This window comes from Macadamia integrifolia, chromosome 5 (assembly GCF_013358625.1).
Source record: "Macadamia integrifolia cultivar HAES 741 chromosome 5, SCU_Mint_v3, whole genome shotgun sequence".
Lineage (NCBI taxonomy): Eukaryota > Viridiplantae > Streptophyta > Magnoliopsida > Proteales > Proteaceae > Macadamia > Macadamia integrifolia.
In genome coordinates, this window is record NC_056561.1 from 42212854 (window position 1) to 42230466 (window position 17613).

The 17613-nt window shown below is 37.8% G+C and overlaps 2 protein-coding genes and 2 non-coding genes across 19 annotated transcripts; all 4 read right to left on the reverse strand.

Moving 5' to 3' along the window:
- Positions 1-169: 169 nt before the first annotated feature.
- Positions 170-243, reverse strand: TRNAI-AAU. Its single transcript has one exon. It is a non-coding gene; the product is annotated as a tRNA-Ile (tRNA).
- A 1082-nt stretch (positions 244-1325) lies between these two features.
- LOC122080172 (probable Ufm1-specific protease) lies at positions 1326-9118 on the reverse strand. Its single transcript, XM_042647077.1, has 13 exons — positions 8823-9118; positions 8398-8751; positions 8045-8310; positions 7211-7298; positions 6887-7062; positions 4863-4953; positions 3740-3865; positions 3602-3649; positions 3363-3439; positions 2716-2804; positions 2330-2441; positions 2097-2199; positions 1326-1742 (listed from the first exon to the last, which is right to left on the reverse strand). Exons 1-13 carry the CDS (start codon positions 9013-9015, stop codon positions 1513-1515), a joined length of 1953 nt encoding a protein of 650 aa, XP_042503011.1. The 5' UTR covers positions 9016-9118; the 3' UTR covers positions 1326-1512.
- A 766-nt stretch (positions 9119-9884) lies between these two features.
- On the reverse strand, positions 9885-9992 carry LOC122080556. The gene has a single exon (XR_006140829.1). It is a non-coding gene; the product is annotated as a U6 spliceosomal RNA (small nuclear RNA).
- A 350-nt stretch (positions 9993-10342) lies between these two features.
- On the reverse strand, positions 10343-16156 carry LOC122080219 (protein STICHEL-like 2). 16 transcript variants are annotated; one of them, XM_042647144.1, is made up of 9 exons: positions 16097-16156; positions 14989-15079; positions 13116-14904; positions 12798-13017; positions 12088-12273; positions 11765-11983; positions 10895-11633; positions 10681-10750; positions 10343-10592 (listed from the first exon to the last, which is right to left on the reverse strand). In XM_042647144.1, the coding sequence occupies exons 3-9, from the start codon at positions 14733-14735 to the stop codon at positions 10518-10520; spliced, it is 3129 nt and encodes a 1042-aa protein (XP_042503078.1). In that variant the 5' UTR covers positions 14736-14904; positions 14989-15079; positions 16097-16156; the 3' UTR covers positions 10343-10517. The 16 variants fall into 16 exon arrangements, with proteins under 16 accessions (XP_042503078.1, XP_042503087.1, XP_042503089.1 ...); XM_042647153.1 differs by having other exon boundaries at positions 13116-14755; positions 16097-16154; XM_042647155.1 differs by having other exon boundaries at positions 13116-14763; positions 16097-16151.
- Positions 16157-17613: the final 1457 nt, after the last annotated feature.

The following is a 17613-nucleotide window of genomic DNA, read 5'->3' on the forward strand; positions in this document are numbered from 1 at the left end:
CACATCACTTCTGGTTCTATTGTAACAAAAGATTCCCTTTTTATGTGGAAAAGGCCCGTATCAATAATTATGATCTTACGTATGGACAATTCCTCAATATCTTGTTCATTCGCAACAAAATATTTTCTTTGTGCGTTGGTAGAAAAAAAAAAAAAACGCTTTTTGAAAATGGCCCATGCAGGTTTCGAACCTGCGACCTTCGCGTTATTAGCACGACGCTCTAACCAACTGAGCTAATAGGCCAATAATTTTAATTTTTACATTAATATTTAACACAGCTACCCCAGAACATGTTGCCGATCAAAATAGCTAGATCATCTGACCATATGCCACATCAACGGTGGGTCATGAGTTTTTTCATAGAAAAAAATAATCAATAAAACTAAATATTAATGCTGGGTGTCTTTCTTTCTTTCTTTTTTTTTTAATAACTTGTGTTGGCTCAAACATAGGCCAAGACCAGCCTCAAAAGCATGGACTTTTGAGGGGAAAAGGGTGAGGAAGGTGATGTGATGCAGTTGGATTAAACATTGGTCCCATATAGGGCTATGCATCAGCTTAGGCTGAAATAGACCTTCGAATATTTATATTGTAGACTGTAGATTGGACCTTTTATTTTGTTGGATTCATTATATTAGGTCTAATTTACAAACCCTGGTTAAAATTAATACTCAGAGAATTAATAGTTAAATGTTTAAGTTAAATTAGAATATTTAATAACTAGATAAAATTTTATTTTCAATTTATTTACTTTATTGAGCAAGTGTGATTAAGAATCTTTTCATGAGTCTACTTACGAATTTCAATTAAAAATGATGAATAAAAAATAATTTTATTTTAAGAGTTTGGGATGATTGGTATCTAATACATGATTTCTTCTCTCTTCTTCCTCTCAAGAAGATCGATCTCATCTATCTTAACTCCCTTTCAATTGATCTGAATTCTTTCTTTAACAGCGTAATTGCCTCTCTTATCTCGAATCTGATCACATATCATATTTTATTATTGGACCCACTTGCATAATCTGGATTTTTCAAATGAATGAGAGAGAGAGAGAGAGAGAGAGAGAAGGGTGAAAAAAGCTTTTTAATAGCTAGATGCAGTAACAGAAGCCAATCAGCCTCTTTACCTATCTACCTCAAGGAAAAATCTGGCTGCTTGGCTGCAACCTCTCACAGCCGAAGAAATGGAATAATTCACTTCCCCCTCCCTTGGGTTCACAAATATCTTCCTAGGTTTTGGTATTTTCAAAAATACCCTTCAAGATTCCATTTCTTTGGCTGCGAGCAGGCAGCATCCAAATTTAGTTCACTACTCAAAGAAAGTATCGAGAACATCATTTGATCCATTACTTAACTTGTCTGAGTATACATAAAGAAACCTCCAAGAAGTGGCATAAACAAAATTTACAACATAATATTCACCAGTAGCATGTATAACATCCAGCTTTACAATGAGCTGACAATAATCCTTTCTCTGCATTTTCTGGCACCAAGTCCATCCTACATTGATTCATACCATGTTGGGTCTTTGAGGAAGCAAAAGATTGTAGAACTTGTCCTGCAAGAAAAAATTCTTACCCTTGCTATCAACAGCCTTTTTCCACCCACACCACCCACCATTCACAATCTTTTTGAGCTCATCGTTACCGGTGTAGTGAGGATCCAGTATAAGGAATGCACAATCACCACTTGTCTCATTGTAGTCAACTCCCAGTAGGGTGTAGGCAAGAACACCACCACCTGCAGCAAATTACGAAGGCTCAGGTGGAAGAAACACTTCTGTGTTTTTTTTCTTCTGAAAACTACCACTGCCCCAAATCTAACTTGTTCATTGCTAAAGATGGTCTACCCATAGCATAGAAAGAATCAAAGGATTATCATATTTCATACATTAATGTCTACGTCTGTTCCATCTCATGGCAGCGACAGCCAAGAAGGGGACCAAATTTTCTAGTTAACTTCATTGATTAAACAAGAAATTATAGGTGTGTTCTCATCGAGACTGTTTACTGGGCTGATCACTATTTCTTAACAATTTCTGGATCTATTCTCATGGAAAGACTTGAAGGAAAAAAGTGAATTACTCTTACTGACCAATCATGACTGGGGTTCCTTGGTTCTCAAAATGTAAGGCCAGTTCACGACTTTTCTCTGGAAGCTCTGATCCTGATCTCACATTCATAATTTTGCAGCTGACCTGTTCAAATAGCAAATCATTTCTTTTAAAAAGTTCAGTTTTTGAAAAAGTAACCGTAGTGTAGTAAAGTATGCAGAACAATCAGATGTTGACAAGCAATTCAAATTAAACAATCCATGTAAATACTTACACCAAGAAGTTTGTCCAAAACAAAGCCTAATTCAATGGCTCCGATCCATTCCCGTGATCCAACAAAAGAAGCCTCTTTGTCACCTATCTCTACAAGTGCCTGTTGTATTTCTCTAAGAACCCAAAAAAAAGGTTCAGTAGACCATAATAGTAGGTGTTAACCCTACCAGACATGGAAATTAGTCTTATTCATATACTAACACATGTTTATGCTCCCTTGACCTGGTTAGTGGTCATAGTAAAAAAAATACAAAGCTAATCAAAATAAATATTCAATTTCATTACCAACCATCTAAAGCAAAAACAATAAGCTCGATGGGTAGAGCTACTGAGTACACAAGTGACGAAATGTATCACATTAGTTCTGATGCATAATATCTTTCCCACCTGTGTGAAGGAACTTCAATGGATGTATAGTGCTGGAGTTTAAACCATGAAATGATAGTTTGTAGAGAGCGGTAAGCACATCCCCATCCCTGGAGAACAAATAAACATGATCGATTGGGTTACTAAACTGCAGGGCTACATATAGAATAAGCATATGCTGTGAGCTCATTCAACTCCTGACAGTCTATATTGATGTTTTTTCACATTGCGTCAGAAACAACAGCATTCTAATAAAACAACAGCAACTTTAACATGCAAACAAGAATTGGTTTTAAAACTTCTGGTTTTGGCCAGTTTTGACAGGTCAACCAGTGGTGCAATGTGAAATGATTAAAAAAAAATCAAAATGTGAAGGACAAAGTTCTTCTAGTTCAGCATGTCTAGAGGGTTTCTCTTGACGCACAAAATATCTGTCACATGGCAGATTAGATATAGCTGGATGTGGTGAATCTAGACCCTTTTTCTAGATATCCATTCGATCGAGGTTGCCATACCACCCTTCCACATGGAACATGGTGTCAATCTAGAGATACTAGTCTTGCCAGATAGAAAAACATTTGCTAAATATGAAATAGAATCGAAAAAGAAGGGGGTTGGAAAGGGAAAGCAATAAGCAACAGAATTGTTGCTTGGTGAAAGTTCCTTACAGAGTCATCAAACCCATCTTGAAGGTAGTGATGGTAATCATAAGAACCCTGAAACAGAGAGACAATGCCTCCAGAAACTGCATAAGGTAGAAGATAATGAATAATAAGTAAAACCAATAGTAATATCAAATACATATACTTAAGAAGTCCAGACTTCGGAACTTCATACAGTTTCAAATAAATGTCATAACCAAATAGTAAAAGAAATATAACTCCAGTAAACTTGTAAATAGACTAACCCCCGCTGCTGGGAATTTCAGTATGTACATCCTTAAGCAGAGCAGGACCTGAAATTATAATTAAGACAAATCCTCCAGATTAATACATATCAGAATGGAATTCCAGAATCAGTTGCATATCTGGTGGCTGGAAATTACCCTTTCTTGTTGAAGTGCTGCCTGTACGATCTTTAGTAATGGAAAATTTCATAGCATTAGCAATTAGAAGAAGAGGACGATCCAAGGGTAAACCCAGCCTTAAATGTAGGGACCTTCTAATATCAACTGTATAAACAAGCACTATTAAATTGTGAGAAGATACAGATATTAAAATAGAAGAGAACAAATGACTTTCACAATGACCAAACAACTAAACATGGTTTGGAGTATGATTCTCTACAATCATGTACTCTACGATAAAATTTTTATCATGAGGATCTAATGTGGAGCGTCAGTAGAATATTGATATTTTTACATCTGCCGTCATGTATGGTACAATAAATAACCTTGGAGTTGCAATTCTGCATCTTGGTACCTTCTAGCTAATTAGCCTTCCAATAACAATTACAGGAAATGCAGTGAATATACTTTCCAGTTCTACAAATTGCCACATACAGAAACACGGCATGCCGGTGGAATGTCAACATAGCTCCAGGCGTTTGCCCTTTGTATACAAGCACTTAGGTAACTAAAAGCATTGGTACTTACAACTAACTCCACCATGTACAGTTTAATGGCATAGCCAATGGCAAGAAGATGGAATAGGCCTAGCCAACCGCAATTACATCCTCACGATTAAGTGTTTCCAGCACATGGCCTTAATGTAGTTCCTCACTTTATCCCAGTCAAAGCTTTTAATGCAAAGGCATGATGCAAGGCATTCTACTCGCCTAGAAGGCAAAAGTCTTGAAGCTATAAACATAAACTTCATGACATGATCTTTCATAACTAAATAGATATATAAAATGCATATGATATCCACATAAACTACAAAAACAAAATAAAAATAAAAAAGAAGAAGAAGAAAAAGATCAAGCATGTAAGTTGAATATATAACAATGTTCAGAAACAGATATTTTTAAAGGAAATGCATAACAATTGAAGCATAAGACCCCCAACATTCATGGTGGTTTTAAAATTCAAAAAATTTGCATCTTACACTATTAACCTTAAGTCCAATACTGCTCAAGGTTATGAGCCTAAAGCACTGTCAAAACAATGGTCCAACATTTCTTCACTCTACATACTGTTATTATTGTATTTGACCTCCAGTTGTACCTACCTTGTTTTATCTCGGTCTCCCCATAACTGAGTTCATAGATAACTGTTAGTGGATGCACAAACCCAGGAGGACAGAAGTGATATGGTTGTAGCTGCAAGCATAACCAATTGATTATTAAAACAGGAAAGTACTAAAATGTCCTTATTCTTTCCCCTAAGGTAATAATGAATAAGATACATTGATAGGGGAAGGCAGGAACTGAAGCCATAGGTCATGCATATGATCTAGCTTACTGGGATTTGAATATTTTTCTGCCCTCTGATAGGGCATGAGCAAACAAAAAAATTATGAAACTTCTCAAAAGTTGATTAGTATCAATTTGAGAGTAAGGATTTATTGGAAAACCAGATATTAGCTAATAGATGTAGATGTCAATAACAAAAGACATCTTGTGTTTCAAATGCTAACTTGTAGAAATATATTGGCATTTAAAACCATGAATTCACTAGGATAGGGGTGTTAAATGAATCATACAATCCTTGGCAAGGAACTCGAATCAATTGAGGCAGGAGCACATGAATCAGTAAATCTCCAGCATCAAAGATAAAATTATAGAATTGGGAGTTTAATTCAAATTTTACTTACCATCTAAAAAAAGTTTAAGTAGCTCCATTTTAGGGGGCAGGGAGAGTATTAAGCTCTGAATGATTCTGCACTTTTAGTGCCAACATATCCTACTAGGGGTCGATTTTGTCAGGATGATAAAAGCTCTAACAATCCTCTTTGTAAGTCAGTCGATAGCCTGCCCAAAGCACATGATAAAAGCGGATTAGCCCTATCCTTCACCATATTAGGTTGTCCATCCATCCATATAAATTCAAGGAAGACTTGTGTAGATGCCAAGGTACCCCTTATCTATAAGGGTTTTAGCATGGGGCATCTTGCCAGTTCATGGGCCAATCCCTGCAAACTCTAGTTCAGCTTCACAAGGACATAACAGGTAGGTACGCAACAAGGATATATGTCTGACAAGCTTTGCTAACCCTTAAAATAAAGATTTGGCTACATGCCAAATTTAACTTTTCTATTTTGGATTTTAGCTGTTCTAAAATGAAGTAAACCAAATGAAAATGACGAGGTGGATATGGCAGTACCAAGTAGGATAGAGGAAAAAAAACACACACACACAATTTAGGGGATCTAAGCATTATACAAGGGTTAGAAGATGAAGGGAATTCAATTGAGGTGGTTCAACAAGATGGAAGGAAGATCAATGGATACACCAGTAAAAAGCAACAGTATGGTGAACAATAGAGGTCACTAGGTCAGGAGAAGGCTGAAATGAATTGGGGCTGAAACCTTGTGGAATAAAATAAGTGATAATGAGTTAAAAGCAGATATGGCCTTAAATTAGAGTGTCCTGGACTTTTGTTCATTTAGCCAGATCCAAGTAGTTGAGATAAGTCTTAGTCATTTCATTTGAGGTGTCATTTTATTTTCTTCTTTCTATTTCTTGTAAATAGTTGAATTGAGCTGGTTTTTCTTATGTCTCACCATGAAAGAGGTTGAGCTCATTCGCTCATTCAAACGGAATCTCATGCCCTTAGACCTCATGGACATACAATTGGAGAACGCTTTCAGCCACAATATGCTGGAAATTGTGGAGAAGAGAGACAAAAGGATATAGGATCCTTGTCTACTGAAGGATAAGGTTATTCCCAAAGTTTTCAATCTTTCTGCTTATACCCTTATCTACTGATTTTAATTGATAGGGTGTTTAAAGTGATTTTAGACACACTTGGGCTCAGAAATTTTTGTCACAGTACCTTTATTCTGCAACTTGAATCTTGTTCCTGCCAGTGGGGTTCGATGTTTTATTGTGGTCTTAAGCATAACTTCAATCCTTCTTGTTTAGTTACTCTCTGTTTTCCCATTCTCATTTTCAACAAATTTCAGTTAAAGAAATGATTTACCTAACAAATAGAAAGAATACTGTCTCCAACCATTATTCAGTATTTCATGAGGATAAGAAGCTGATATAAAACCTAAAACGACATGTTAAAAGCATTCCACGTTAAGTTTACCTGAGGATGTTGTGTAAAGAGATTAGGATAAAGAGTCTTCTCCATAGTAGTTAACTGGTCAACTAATCCTGGCACAATCAACTTCGAAACAGCATGAACTGCAGGAAGATCCATAGCAGCATAGCAAAGAATATCTAGCTTAAAGCTAACCACCAAAAGCCTTGCAGGTTCTGAAGCTGAAAAGACAAAATGTTCATCCCTGGTAAGAATGAATTGCAACATCAACACAGGGATTGACAGTCCTATGAATTGAAAATGTTGGTAAATTCACCAATCATTATCCAGTATACAAGATACCAGTACGATTCACCATAAAATCAATACCAGGAAAATATACGGCAAGAGGAGCCACAGCTTTTGGAGAATTTCCTGATTTACTCAGCAGGATACTCACTTGGATTATATCTGCACTCTAACCAAAGAAATTTTTACAACAAACGAACCACATTGGTGCTAGTTAACGAAAGTTCAAAAATATATTAGAAGAGTCTACTGCTTGTAATAAATAAGAAGGGCCAACTTGAAGAGGATATTGCAAATAAAATCAGTGAGGCTTGGAATATTGTCACGGACATATAGCAGTAAAACTTTATAAAATTATAAGAATGGAAATGTTGCATAGAAATCAATGTTGAGCAATAAAAGCAAACAAAATAGACATCATAAGGGTAGTGATGAATGGCAATACTAGGAGAGGATAGAATCAACAATTTACACATTCGAGGAAAATTAATAGTAGTGCCAATAGGTTCCAAGATGAGAGAAAGTTGCTTGAGGTGGTTCAGAAATGTGCAACAAACAGAGGCCCTTGAATTGAACCAGCGAGCAGTGGGTGCGATCAAGAGTGGTAAAAGGAGGTGGAAGCCAAAGATGAGCTGGGTTGAAGAGGCCCAAAAAAAAAAAAGACTCAGAATATTTAAGAGAGAACATCATACAATAACACAATAGCCTTTAATAGACAGAAACAGAAAGCCAAACCCAACTAGTTCAGCAGATAAGTTGTAGTGAGTTGAGTTGATATTGACAGTGTAGTACCTTGTGGTGCTTATAACCGCAAAGTCACATTACCAAACTATGAAAGACCGGCCCAAGGAACTTGGTGGAACACTACCCACATAATTACGAAGTTGCAACAAAGCACAAGCAAATACTACTAACCTCCCCATAAGTAAATGACAGAACCGGTCTACTATTGGGACAAAAGTATGAACAAGATATAGCATTGACATCGAATTCTTTTGCAACGCCCTTCAAAAGAACATCTGAAAGATGTGTCTGGTAATCTAATTCCATGCCACGAAGCATGACAGGCTGAGATACTTCCTTAGAGCTTTCATTTACCGCTTCCAGTATAAATACAACCTCAGGATCTCTGAACTGAGCCGCAACAGCTTCAGTTGCTGAAGACAACGCCTTCTCGGCAGCTAAGATGATACATCAATTGAAATTGGATTCAAGGTCAAAGTGTACACAATTACAAAACATAATCTAGATTGAGTGTTAAAACTCACCAGAATCCCTGTACGTAGGAACATAGATAGGCAAATTCACAGCCAACTCGCACCGAAGCAGGCAACCTCTTTCGTACATATACTTGTCAGGGTTTTCCTCATAAACAACGGTAGTAACGGCTCCTAGGATCAGAGAGTTTTCAGGTTCAGAGATGAAAAAATGAATGTCACCATTAGTTGGATCCGCAACTGCTCCCACCGTATCGCTAATGCCTCGATCGTCGCCTGAGAGGAAATTTCTCATTCTACGAGCAGCATCAACTGCCTTACCAGCATTTTGTTCCCACTTACTATCTCCAGGTAGTAAAGCTCCGATTATATCGAACCCTCTCGGCAATAATGTTCTTAGATCAACTGTTCCATTGATGAACTACGTCAAAATTCAAGAAAAAGGAGGAGGAAGACCAGAAGAAGATAAACATTACCAGATTCTTTGGTGTAGTCCGGGGAGAAAGGATCGTCTGGTAGAGTGTGGAGACATCTGATGGTGGAGATGATAGTGAATGGTGGGAAGAATGGAGATCCGATCAGCCACTGAAGGCCCGGTTCCTTACTGGAGATGATGAGCTTACGGCACAAAACCCTAACGCTTCTCCACTCCTGGCTTCCATTCTCCATTTTCGATCTCAGCGATGTTATCGACAGAGCAGCTACCCCGATTCTCTGTGAGAGAGAGAACCCTCTGGCCTCCGTATCGTCTCCTAGGCTAGAGCCCACTAATGGTAAATTAATAGGGTAAAGCAGAGGCTGACACGCTGAGATAGGAAAAAAAAAAATTGACGGGTTAAAGTTAATTAAGTATAAATTTTCAATTCCATCACAATCAATTATAATAAGATATCAACTGCCTATCAGATATATCATATACATTAGTCAAGTCCAAATATTTTACATGCATTATGTCTATCATTAAAAAATCCATCATCCAACCTATTTTTATAAAAAGAGTAATGAGATAAGAAATTCTTGATAACCCTACTAAACACGAAAGTAATATTTCAAATACATAACTCCACATTAAAAACTAGATACACAACACACAAATTTAACATTAATAAGTAGAAAATTTTCTCAAAACCATATAACCATAAGTACTCCACTAGGTGCACATGGTCAAGATAGCAGAGTTCAAACCATGACCTCATGGAAGATTACACTCTAGTCTCTACTAATAAATGGTCCAAGGAGTCACCTTCAAAAAAATTTGGACCATTTCTCAATTTATGAGTGTTATCTTCAGGAGCCATGTGTTCTAATTTTATTTGGATGTCTCCAAAGAGATAACCACTTGGTAGCTCTTAAATATATAAAGTATGGAAGTATCATTTATCGAATGTGGGACTATTGGAGTGTTGAAACTTCCTTATTTTAAGGATGGGGTTATAGTTTCATTTTTCCATTCCTAAGAGCCTTATTTAATTATTTTCTAAAGTGAAAACATTCAATTGAATTCTTTCATAAGAAAGGAAATTGGTTGAATCTTGAAAAAAAATTTGGACCATTTCTTGATTTGTGCGTGTCATCCTTGCGCAGGGGCCACGCTAATCTTCTCTGTATCGTTCCAATTTTAATTTCTTAAGTAGCCCTTAAACATATAAAGTATGGAAGTATCATTTATTTATCCGATGTGGGACTAATGGAGTGATGATGCCTGACTTATTTTAAGGATGGGGTTGTAGGTGATCATTTTTCCTCTCCTAAAAGTCTTTTTTAATTATTTTCTAAAGTGAGAAGATTCCAAAGAGTCCCCGTATGGAACCTGTAGTTATTCTTCATGTGAACTATATTGCTGCCATGTAACTTCTTTGATGAAAGATCCCAACTTTCTCCCCTCACAGAAATTTGGGGTACATTTGGTATGCATTATCAGAATAGATTTTGGGTCTAGAACATATCCCCTCACCTTGTGAGTAAGGTTGTCAATTTAGGATCAGAATCAAGAATCAGATCAAAACCAACCCGTTAAGAATCGGAACCAATCCACCCATTGTCATTGGTCCAATTTTGCCCTTGTGGGTAATATTACAATATACAACCCTCTTTTGTTGATTTCAGATGAATAAACAATAACCTTTCAATGGCATGACTTCAATGTCTTGGAGAGAGCATTTACATTGAGTCTACTGAGCACTCACACAAGGTAGAACACTACCCATTAACTGAGAACTCTGATGCTGCTGCCTCAGCTTCCAAGCCTGCACAACAGCATAATTTCAACTGGTTAAATAACAGCTTTTATCAACTAGATGCAAAGGGGTCCACAATGGAAGTGCATACCATTACCTTTCTAAAGGGAAACTTTGGGTTTCTCCAACAATGTATCCTTGAGCTCACCCTTGATTCCTTCCTTTGGCTGCCAAAATATATAAAACAATTGTACAAGAATATTCAAGCACTATTTCATCTTCTTCCGCCAATGGTCATATTGACCAATCCAAAAAATGAACAATCCATGGAATGTTGCAGAGAGAAATCAAAGGCCATAACAAATACTCACCCATCCTCATCCTCATCCTCAGAGTTGTAACTGTAGGCGTTGGAATTGGAGCAGAGAAGATAAGGATCACTTGAACAAAAATATGCCTTCCGTGGGATAGACAATTCAAGTTTGTTGCCTTGTTGGATCTCCAAACAAATAGTATGCAAAGAACTGGATGAACATAACCTTTTATGAAACTTCAGTGTCTTTGAGAAGCAGCTTGGCTGATTCTCGGGTTCTTCAACAGCAACAACCCGACTCTCACAATTGTTTCCCTCTTCTCCACACAAGCCAACTCCTAAATGGGACACCTTTTGTGTATCATTTTGCACTGATCTGTGCAGTGACAAGATTTCTGTGCTCTGAGAAATTACTTCCTTATTTCTGGAGGTATTTGGTGCTTCTTTAATATGAGAACAGATAACTGAGTACTGGGACTGAGAATCAGAGCAAGTTTCAATTGACTTTTCCCCTTTTCTTACTTTTCCAGAGATGAAATTAGAGTCATATAATTGGTTAACTCCATCTTCTGAGGTTGAACATGATTTGTCTTGCATTCCACGGGAGAAACTCAACAAACAGAAGGATTGCTTCTTCACTTTGGCAGTCTTTGTTGCATTACAAGGAACAAGATTGATTTTAATCTCTACATTACAACCCAGCACATGTTGAAGCGAACTAGCAATCATTTTCAATGAATTTTCTGCCCTGGACACATGATCAGGATGATAGAATTCCACTTCAGCTATTGCCAGACCTGAAGTTTTGACAAGCACTCAATCATATGATCATGTGGACATCAGGAACACTACCACCTCAAATATGCATTACAGAAATGACCACTAAGCATGTACTAGAAAGAATACAAATTTTCACCAGTATCTTTACCTTGTTTGATAAAAACAGAAGCCAACCTCCCTTCTTTCTGTAAAAAGCTCTTGAGTGTATTTGAGTGGCAGCTTTCTATGACTCTGCTCCAGATTGTTTCTAGTTTCTCTCTAAAATCTCCATGCATCTCTGAATTGTGGGACTTGTTTTCATCACACAAACAAGACACAGGATGTTTCAAAATCTCTCTAGTAGAAGATATGGTGCCAGAGCCATCATCTAGACATGGGAAAGGATAGAATTTTAGTGTTTAAGACCTGTACCTCACAAGCATTAGTATCTTAAAACCAAAAAATAAAATAAAAAATTCTGGTCGTTCACACCTCTCTCAGATGCAGTTCTTAGGCACACTGTTGAATCATTTGTATCCAGAGATGATGATTCTACAGAACTTAACTGAAGGAGTGCAACTGTTAGCCAGGTTGTTTGATTCTTTGATGACCTCAACTGTTTCTCAGTTTCAGAAAGTACTTTTAAGGCATGCCTCAACTTCTGTAAGTTTGCTTCAGCTATGACAAAGAATAGTAGCTATTAGTAGGACAATGCACACCAAAATGCAAGCAGTGAAAGCTAGAGTGAACTTTTTAACAACAACTTTACAACAACAACAAAGCCTTCTCCCAACTAAATGGGGTCAGCTATATCCATGACTGGGCAAGATGAACTTTATTAACAATCTTATAGAATATAAATTCATGTTCTGAATATGGATCCAAAAAAAAAAAAACAAAAACTGGGTCATTCACATACATGTTATAACAAAATTTTATTTTTGAGTTTTTTATATAAGTTTGAAAGGAGAGCTAACATTGTACACAAATTTTATTTAATGAAAAGCTTCGTCATTGCACCTCTTCTCCATTGGTGAAGATCCTTGTGTTTGAACAATTATATCACCACAATCTATAAACCACGTCTGCTCATATATTGGGCGAACAAACAGGGTCTACACTCTAGAGTGATAACCAATTGGACAATACGTAGACAACCACCTCAAAAAATGGGGAATAAATAAGAAACCAGGTAAGCTTACAGGTATGCCTTCCAAAAAAGCTTCCTTTATACTCGGAACTTCCAGCCTGGCATCTTCCAGCAAGAATGTCCATGATGAGATTTGCAAGCTGAGAAATCAACTGCATGGGATCAACCCTCGACTTCATAAGATCCCTAGCCCTTCTAACTGTATTTGAAGTGTCAGAAGACAAAGCAAAATCGAGCAAATCAAGCAGTTCATCATCAGAAACGATTCCAATCTGACAAGGGAAATAAGAGAATAATAAGTCAGGAAAATTCCAAACAAGCATCCTCAGTGCCAGTACACCAACTAAATCATGTTGTATCCACCACTTACAAGTTCGTAGGCTAATGATATTGTGATTCTTTTTCCAAGCAAACTCAGCTGATCAAGCATCATCTCCGCATCTCGAAGAGAACCATTAGCTTTTGTGGCAACAAAGTCCAATGCAACCTTGTCAAAATCCAAATCTTCTTCAGCACATATTTTTGTCAACATATTTACAATATCTGCTTCCTTTATCTTTGGAAAGTGATACCTTTGGCAACGAGATACAGCACTACGTGGTAGCTTATCCAGGTCAGCAGTGATCATTACAAAGACAACATGTCGGGGAAGGTCCTCTAGGCTATTCAAAATAGTTGCCCATGTTTCCCCTCTGAGCAATTGGCACTCATCAATGATGAATACCTTAAACCGTGAGGAAACTGGTGGAAGTACTGCATTCTTAAGGAGGGACCTAACCCTATCTGTCCGATTAGTTCTCATGGGATCTACTTCCTTCACAACTCTGCTCCTTCCAGAGAAAAATAACAAACATTCTCGACATGATCCACATGGCCTGTGCTCCTCCAAGGAAAGGCAATTCAAAGCTGCTGCAAAAATCTTAGATGTTGAAGTCTTGCCTGTACCACGTGGTCCATGGAAGAGATAAAATGATGTTATTCTTCCTTTCAAAATAGCATTCAGGAGAGAACTTGCTACTGCATGCTGTCCAACCAAATCATTGAAAGATATGGGCCTGAATTTCTGGCAGAAGTTACTAGGACTGCCTGAATAATGAGCAAGTTTTCTCTTACGGTATGTGCAGCTCTGTCCCTGTCCAGATAGATTAATCTCCTCATCTTCCCTCAATAACAATGGATAATCCTCGAAATCAGAAGAAAGTTTTGACTCTCTCAACCTGGGGGTTCTTGACCAGCAACAGCGAATCCCACATCCATCATGATAGTGATCCACCTCCTCACTTGCAAAAAGTGAGGTGCTGCGGCTTGAATCTTCCATCCGGCCATCGCTTACGGATGGATTTGGACTACTTACACAACTCCTCACAAAGTTGGCTTCTGCCAGAGATGATTTTGTTCTTGCACCATATCCAGATTTCCTTTTTACAGTAGCATCAATCCTTTCTGAGCATGCAGATCCTATGGTCGGTTCACCATATGAATCAACATGCCCTATATGGTCACTGGAAGTTGGCACACATGCCAACTCTAATGCTTTGTCCCTATGATTACTGAAATGTCTTTCACTGGATGATTTGTTCCCATGGATCACATCGCATTTTGATTTAGAATGCTCCCGCTCATCAACATTTCTGAGCCTTGCAATTTCTGGGCTTCTCATTCTCACGTTAGTTGATTTTTTTGATAAAACTGACTTGCAGCTAGATCTTCTTGAACTGAAACCCAATTCAGGATCACTGTCAAAATCCACTCTCCTTCCATCTAACCTGAAGTTCTGGGATTCATGAAAACTATGATTCTTCAGGCCACCAACATGGCAACTGTTCAGCAGACCATGGCAAGAATTGGCTTCCCAGTTCAAATTGTCGACAAAAGCAGTCAATTTGCTGATAGAGTTCGTTGATGGGTCCCTCAGTGATCGAACTCTTTTAAGTGCTACAAGAGCTTTAGAGAGAGGGATATCAACAGAATGCCGCTGTCCATCAGACATCCTCTATTCGGTTCTATAACCTACAAATCTAAATTTCTAGTCAGTGAAGAACAATTTCAATTACAAACAGAAAGCGGAGTCTCCATTACACATCTTCATTTTCCACCAAATCCATAACCGTTAAAGTCAAACGAATCAATACGTCTCCACCATTAACTTCAAAGATATCCTGATCAGAAACTTTGATAAGGATTAAAAAGACTCCGGATTCACTGAAAATGCAAGCAAAGATATAACCAAAGAAGAATCATACCTAAAGAGAGGAGAAGCAGCAGAAGTTCACCCAGTTTCTGGTCACAGCAATCATCAACCCAAGTAGCAAAAGAAAGAACCCATTTTCTTTCCTGCTAAAAGAAAAACAGAAACACGAACTCAAAATCTACTACAACTACCCACATTTGTCATAGCAAGGAGCAGCAGAACGATTCTTAAGAAAATATAAATCATGCATCCAGAGGATTAGGAAATTTTAAAAAAGGGGCCTGGAATAAAGGTTCACCCAGTTTCTGATCACAGCAATCATCAATCCAAACAGTAAGAGAAAGAACCCATTTTAATTCCTACTAGAAGTAAAGCAGAAATGCAAACCCAAAATGTATTACAACAACCCACATTTGTCATAGCAAGCAGCAGAACAGAATCTTAAGTAAATAGAAATCACGCATCCATAGGATTAAGAAAATTTTAAAAAAGCGTAGTAACAGCAATCATCAACCCAAGCAGTAAAAGAAAGAACCCATTTTATTTCCTGATAGAAGAAAAGCAGAAATGCAAACCCAACATCTACCACAACATCAACTACCCACATTTTTCATAGCGAAGAGCAGAAGAACAGAATCTTAAACAAATATAAGTCACGCATCCAGAGGATTTAGGAATTTTTTTTAAAAAAGGGGCCTGGAATAAAGGTTCACCCAGTTTCTGCTCACTGCAAACAGCAATCATCAATCCAAGCAGTAAAGAAAGAACCCATTTTAATACCTACTAGAAGAAAAGCAGAAACACAAACTCAAAATCTACCACTAACCACATTCGTCATAGCAAGGAGCAGAAGAACGAAATCTTAACAAATAGAAATCACGGATCCAAAGGATGCCTGGGATAGAGATTCACCAAGTTACAGGTCACAGCAATCATCAATCCAAGCTGTAATGCAAACCCAAAATCTTATCTCAAGTTCTCAACTACCCACATTTGTTTTTGCAAGGACAATGGAACCTTAAACAAATAGAAATCATGCATTCCAGAGGATTAGAAAATTTTGAAAAAAGGGCCTGGAATCTTCAGTTTGAATTTATTTACCATTTAAAAACATAAACAAAAGAAACAACATTAATGGTCTAAGTACCACAAAACCAAACCTGTTTAGAGACTCTCCAAATTCCGAGAACAAGAGGACAGAAATGAAAAATAATCCTAACCCTAGAGAACCAATCCAGATTCCAGATGCTAGATAGTGACATGAAGGGAATGGCAGAATAGTAAATATGATTGTTGATTAAGGGTGTAAACATTTCCATTCTCTTAGCAGCTTTTTTGCAGTCAGATGTTGCAGAGAAATTTTGTTCCCTCCCCAGTCAATTTCAGAGTCCGCAGAGGTTAATCTAATCCTCGTGAGTGGAGCTTTAAGGGTATAATTGTAATTTTTGGGTGACTGTTTTGAGTCCTCTAGTTTTCTTGTGTTAAAAAAAGCTGTGTTTTTGGCGGGTTAAGAGGTTAGAAGAAGAACGTTACTTACTTTGTCTTTTGAACTTGAGAATGGCCCCACTGGCCCAGCCAATCATGGAATCTTGGTAGTTGAACAGTTAATATTGGGAATGGTTGTAGGGCCTGTATCTAAACCGTAGATGCAGTTCTAGAGTAATATTAACCGTCCATTTTCTATATTATCATAAGGCTTGTCGGCAGGGTTTTTAAAATGGGAATCGGTCTCTGTCGATTCTGATTCAGATCGACTCGAAAATGGGTTCTAAGAAGGTGGGTTTGCTAGCTTGTCAATTAAAAGGCTTATTGATTTTTTTTTTCTTTTGGTAGATAAAAGGATTCTTGATTTGATTGAAGAGAACTAATACAATTAGCTTTACCTAGCGTCCTGGAGAATGACTTCATCTAACCAGTTCATAACAATCTCTATAAAGCAAGGCTTCTACGACTGCTTTCCCCTCATATCAACCCTAGAATTGGTCAATTAATTTCAAAATCCATTGATTCAGGTGAATCTTGGAGGGAATGTTTCAATTAAAAATGCCAATAATTGGTATCGGTTTTGATCTGATTCATTGATTTTTGAAATCTTGAACGTTGGCTACTTCCCTATCAAAATAGCTCCAGCAACATAATCTTGAAATTGACTCAGATCCTCTCCAGCCACTGAGAAGCCCAATGTGCATTTGACGGCTAGAAAGACTTGGGGATACAAATTCATGTGTTGAGTTGTGTGTCCAGGTCCTCCCAGTCCTCAAATGCCACGCTGAGTGTCCCAACAGCTAGAGAGGATCTGAATCCTACAAGGGTGAGAATTGGCTAGCAGAGAAATACTCTCTCTCTCTCTCTCTCTCTCTCTCTCTCTCTCGGTCAGATTGGGCTCCAACAGTTCAAGCCCAACACCAGACCAATCGGTCAGTAACCTATCAGTCTGGTGTTGGGCCTAGCCCAAGGTCGATAATGGTGTTGGGTTGTAGCCCAACAGGCTCTCAACCCACATCGTTAATCAACTATTTATTGCTTGTTTAAGCCATTTAGCCAGATTAGAGCTCGTTTAAGGCCTGTTAATAGTTCGATAGTAGTCTGATTACAGTTGGCCTGCTTAAAGCCTGATTACCGTGAGTCTGATTATTGACCAACTGACTAATTGAATAATAGCAAATTTGTGCCCTAG

Excerpts from the sequence above, each read along its gene's own strand:
- LOC122080172 (XM_042647077.1), bottom strand. The coding sequence starts at position 9,015 with ATGGAGAATGGAAGCCAGGAGTGGAGAAGCGTTAGGGTTTTGTGCCGT. Across the intron at positions 2,200-2,329 it reads TTTTGGACAAACTTCTTGGT|GTCAGCTGCAAAATTATGAA; the intron begins GTAAGTATTTAC and ends CTATTTGAACAG. Across the intron at positions 1,743-2,096 it reads AGGAACCCCAGTCATGATTG|GTGGTGGTGTTCTTGCCTAC; the intron begins GTCAGTAAGAGT and ends AATTTGCTGCAG.
- LOC122080219 (XM_042647144.1), bottom strand. The coding sequence starts at position 14,735 with ATGTCTGATGGACAGCGGCATTCTGTTGATATCCCTCTCTCTAAAGCT. Across the intron at positions 13,018-13,115 it reads TATCATTAGCCTACGAACTT|ATTGGAATCGTTTCTGATGA; the intron begins GTAAGTGGTGGA and ends TTCCCTTGTCAG. Across the intron at positions 12,274-12,797 it reads CTTTTTTGGAAGGCATACCT|CTGAAGCAAACTTACAGAAG; the intron begins GTAAGCTTACCT and ends TCTTTGTCATAG.